Source organism: Erpetoichthys calabaricus, chromosome 11 (genome assembly GCF_900747795.2).
Source record: "Erpetoichthys calabaricus chromosome 11, fErpCal1.3, whole genome shotgun sequence".
Taxonomy (NCBI): Eukaryota; Metazoa; Chordata; class Cladistia; order Polypteriformes; family Polypteridae; genus Erpetoichthys; species Erpetoichthys calabaricus.
This window is the reverse complement of record NC_041404.2, coordinates 42,513,039-42,516,533: the sequence shown is the minus strand read 5'-3', so window position 1 is coordinate 42,516,533 and position 3,495 is coordinate 42,513,039. Positions and strand designations below refer to the sequence as shown.

Here is a 3,495-nt window from a genome sequence, read left to right as displayed (position 1 = left end):
TCTCTCTCTCTCTTTCTTTCTTTCTTTCTTTCTTCTAATTCATGCTGAATGAGAATTGCGGGTTAAAGGGTGAGGCTTGGTCCGGGAATCGGGTCAGGAATATAACGTACAATGTACAGTAAAATGCAAGAGACAGTGCTAGACAGGGTTCCAGTCTTCACATTTTTTTCTTTTCTTAATTAACATCGTGCATTTTTTACATTTGAACGGAGAGTGCCGCTGTTGATCAGTGAGATTTCTCGAAGCATAAACGCAGCAGAATTGCCTCTGCCATATCGTTACAAACTGCGGTGGGTTGGCACCCTGCCTGGGATTGGTTCCTGCCTTGTGCCCTGTGTTGGCTGGGATTGGCTCCAGCAGACCCCCGTGACCCTGTGTTCGGATTCAGCGGATTGGACCATGGATGGGTGGATGGATATCGTTACAAAGCACAACAACGGAAGATCCTGATCATATTGAAATTCGGAAAATCAGTATAAGAGCTGCGGATACAAATATATAACAACGTTTTCATGAAGCATCGGCGCTATTGTGCAGCAAAACGTCAACATTAACAGAGGAATTAAATGCCATTGATCAATTTTATTCAATGAACGTGAATTATTTCCCATCAAGCAATTCGAAAATGCTATACGCCTCCACAATGCAGGTACTGTTGATAATTATTTTTGTAATTTCAACATTTTTAGTTAATGGAGAGGTCCGCTATTCCATTCCAGAAGAAATGGTTAGTGGGACTTTTGTGGGAGACATTGCAAAAGATTTGGGGCTAGGTATTCAGAGACTGAAAATCGGCAAAGCCCGTTTCTATACAGAAGGAGGGGCAGAATATATTGAGTTAGATATAAATAAAGGGATTTTATTTATTAAAGACAAAATCGACAGGGAGCAGATGTGTGGAAAACTAACCCTTTGTACTTTAAATTGTCAGATTATTCTTGAAAATCCGATGGAATTACATCGCGTTACTGTTGATGTTATTGACATTAACGATAATGATCCCACATTCGACAAACAAAGCATTCAGTTAAAGGTGATCGAGTCTTCCCCTCCGGGAGCTTTATTTTCTCTGCCTAGTGCTATAGACAGCGATGTGGGTACAAATACAATAAAATCTTACGTGCTTACTCCAAATGATCATTTTAAGTTAAAATCGCGCATACAGTCGGATAGTAACGTGTATTTATTGCTGGATGTGCCTTTGGACAGAGAAAAGCAAGAGGAGCACTTTTTACTTTTAACCGCTATTGATGGAGGGAATCCTCAGCGCTCTGGCACAGTTGAAATCCATATTATTGTTCTCGATGCCAATGATAATGCCCCTGTGTTTTCACATGAGATTTATAAAGCCTATGTACAAGAGAACTCTTTGATTGGTTCTCTGGTAATGAGAGTTAGTGCTACTGACGCTGACAAAGACATGAACGGGAGAATTAGATACTGTTTCTCCCACATCAGCGAAAATGGAAATAATGTATTTGAAATAAATCCGGACTCTGGAGAAATCAAAGTCAAAGGACACATAGATTATGAAAATAATAAAATGTATGAAATGACAGTTGAAGCCAGTGACCATGGAGGTCACGTAAGTTCTAGTAAAGTGATAATAGAAGTAATTGATGTAAACGACAATGTGCCATTAATAAATCTCATGTCAGTTTCAAATCAAATTTCTGAAGATTCAAAGCCTGGTACAGTAATCGCTATAATCAACGTGCAAGACAAGGATTTTGGAAGAAATGGTAAAGTAAATTGTTTTGTTGACAACAATATTCCTTTTAAACTGGAATATTCTTTAAATAATTTTTATAGTTTAGAAACTGATGGAAATTTAGATCGGGAAAAAGTGTCTGCGTATAATATTACCATAATTGCCACAGACGAAGGTGAACATCCCCTGTCAGCTACTCGTTTAATCACTCTAGTGGTCAGCGATGTTAACGATAATCCTCCGAAGTTCGAAGAGCAGCGGTACTCAACATATATTAAGGAAAACAATTCTCCGGGGTCATCTTTTTTCTCAGTGCGCGCCAAAGATAAGGACTCAGGCGTCAACAGTAGAATATCGTACTTCGTTCAAAACTCCCGTGTTAACAATTCATCTGTATCATCATTCGTGTCTGTTAACTCTAATGAAGGTGTTCTCTATGCTGTACGTTCATTCGATTATGAGCAGATGAGTAACTTTCAGGTTTCAGTAGCAGCAAAAGATGGTGGATCGCCATCTCTCAGTTCCGTTGTTATTATAGATATTTACATTGAAGACGAGAATGATAATTTTCCAGAGATTTTATATCCAATTCAGAATAAAGGTTATCCAGTAGCGGAATTCATACCTACCTCAGTCGGTGTTGGTTATCTCGTTACAAAAGTTGTTGCTGTTGATAAGGACTCTCAAGAGAATGCTTGGCTTTCCTACAAACTCATCAAAGCCACCGACCACACGCTTTTTGAAGTGGGTTTACATAATGGAGAAGTAAGAACTGCAAGGCAGATTATGGAGAAAGATTCTAAAAAGCAAAAAATAACTATTTCAGTAGAGGACAGCGGCCAGCCATCGCACTCATCAACAATAAACATAAACATTGGCATCACCGAAAACTTTGCACTTGCGCTTTCAGAATTCAATGACCTGACAAAAAACAGCAGCCATGATGCCAATATAACATTTTATCTAGTGCTATCGTTAGCATTAGTATCTTTTCTTTTCCTTGTTTTAATTATAGCTCTAATATGTTTAAAAATTTACAAATGGAGAAGCTCAAAACTTTTCAATGAATATCCCAACGAAACTCTACCAGTTATCCCTTATTATCCACCTCGCTATGCAGATGTCGGAACGACCGGAACACTTTGTCACGTTTACAACTACGAAGTTTGCCTAACAGCGGATTCTGGGAATAATGTTGAGAACAGCGATTTTAAACCTATAGAGCCTCTTCCCAAGAGTTCCATGGATATTAAAGCAAGTGGAACAGAAACGAAACACTTGAAAAGTGAAGCTGAAGAAGACCTTCTACAGGTAAAACAAATTCAAACAAATGATTTAACATTCCTTACATAATCCCCCCCCCCACCCAAAAAAAAATTCTTTATGTATGTATGTATGTATGTATGTATGTATGTATGTATGTATGTATGTATGTATGTATGCTTAATTCCGTTTGAGTTCCTAAATTACATTCTTAAAGAAAATTGACAATTGCGTAGAGCTACTCATGTCAAAATTGCCCATTATGCAAATTTGCATTTGACGCTTTTACCTTGAATTTTCTAACTGATTTAGTTTAAAAACATTCTGAATACACCTGATACCTGTAGCGCGAGCTTATCGGATTAAGCAGAATACTCCTATTTTTCTTTGATAAACATTTCTTACATGTAGAAATAAACTATAATACAGTACGTTGCCTGATATATGTTGGGCAAACTGATTTTATCAACATTTGTCTAAAATTAACAGTCTTTAGCTTGAAGTGTAGCATTTATTATGTG

At 37.6% G+C, this 3,495-nt stretch overlaps 1 protein-coding gene across 1 annotated transcript; it reads left to right on the top strand.

Moving 5' to 3' along the window:
- Positions 1–421: 421 nt before the first annotated feature.
- LOC127529665 (protocadherin beta-15-like) lies at positions 422–3,069 on the top strand. The gene has a single exon (XM_051934081.1). The coding sequence runs from the start codon at positions 590–592 to the stop codon at positions 3,062–3,064; it is 2,475 nt and encodes an 824-aa protein (XP_051790041.1). The 5' UTR covers positions 422–589; the 3' UTR covers positions 3,065–3,069.
- The last annotated feature ends 426 nt before the right edge of the window (positions 3,070–3,495 follow it).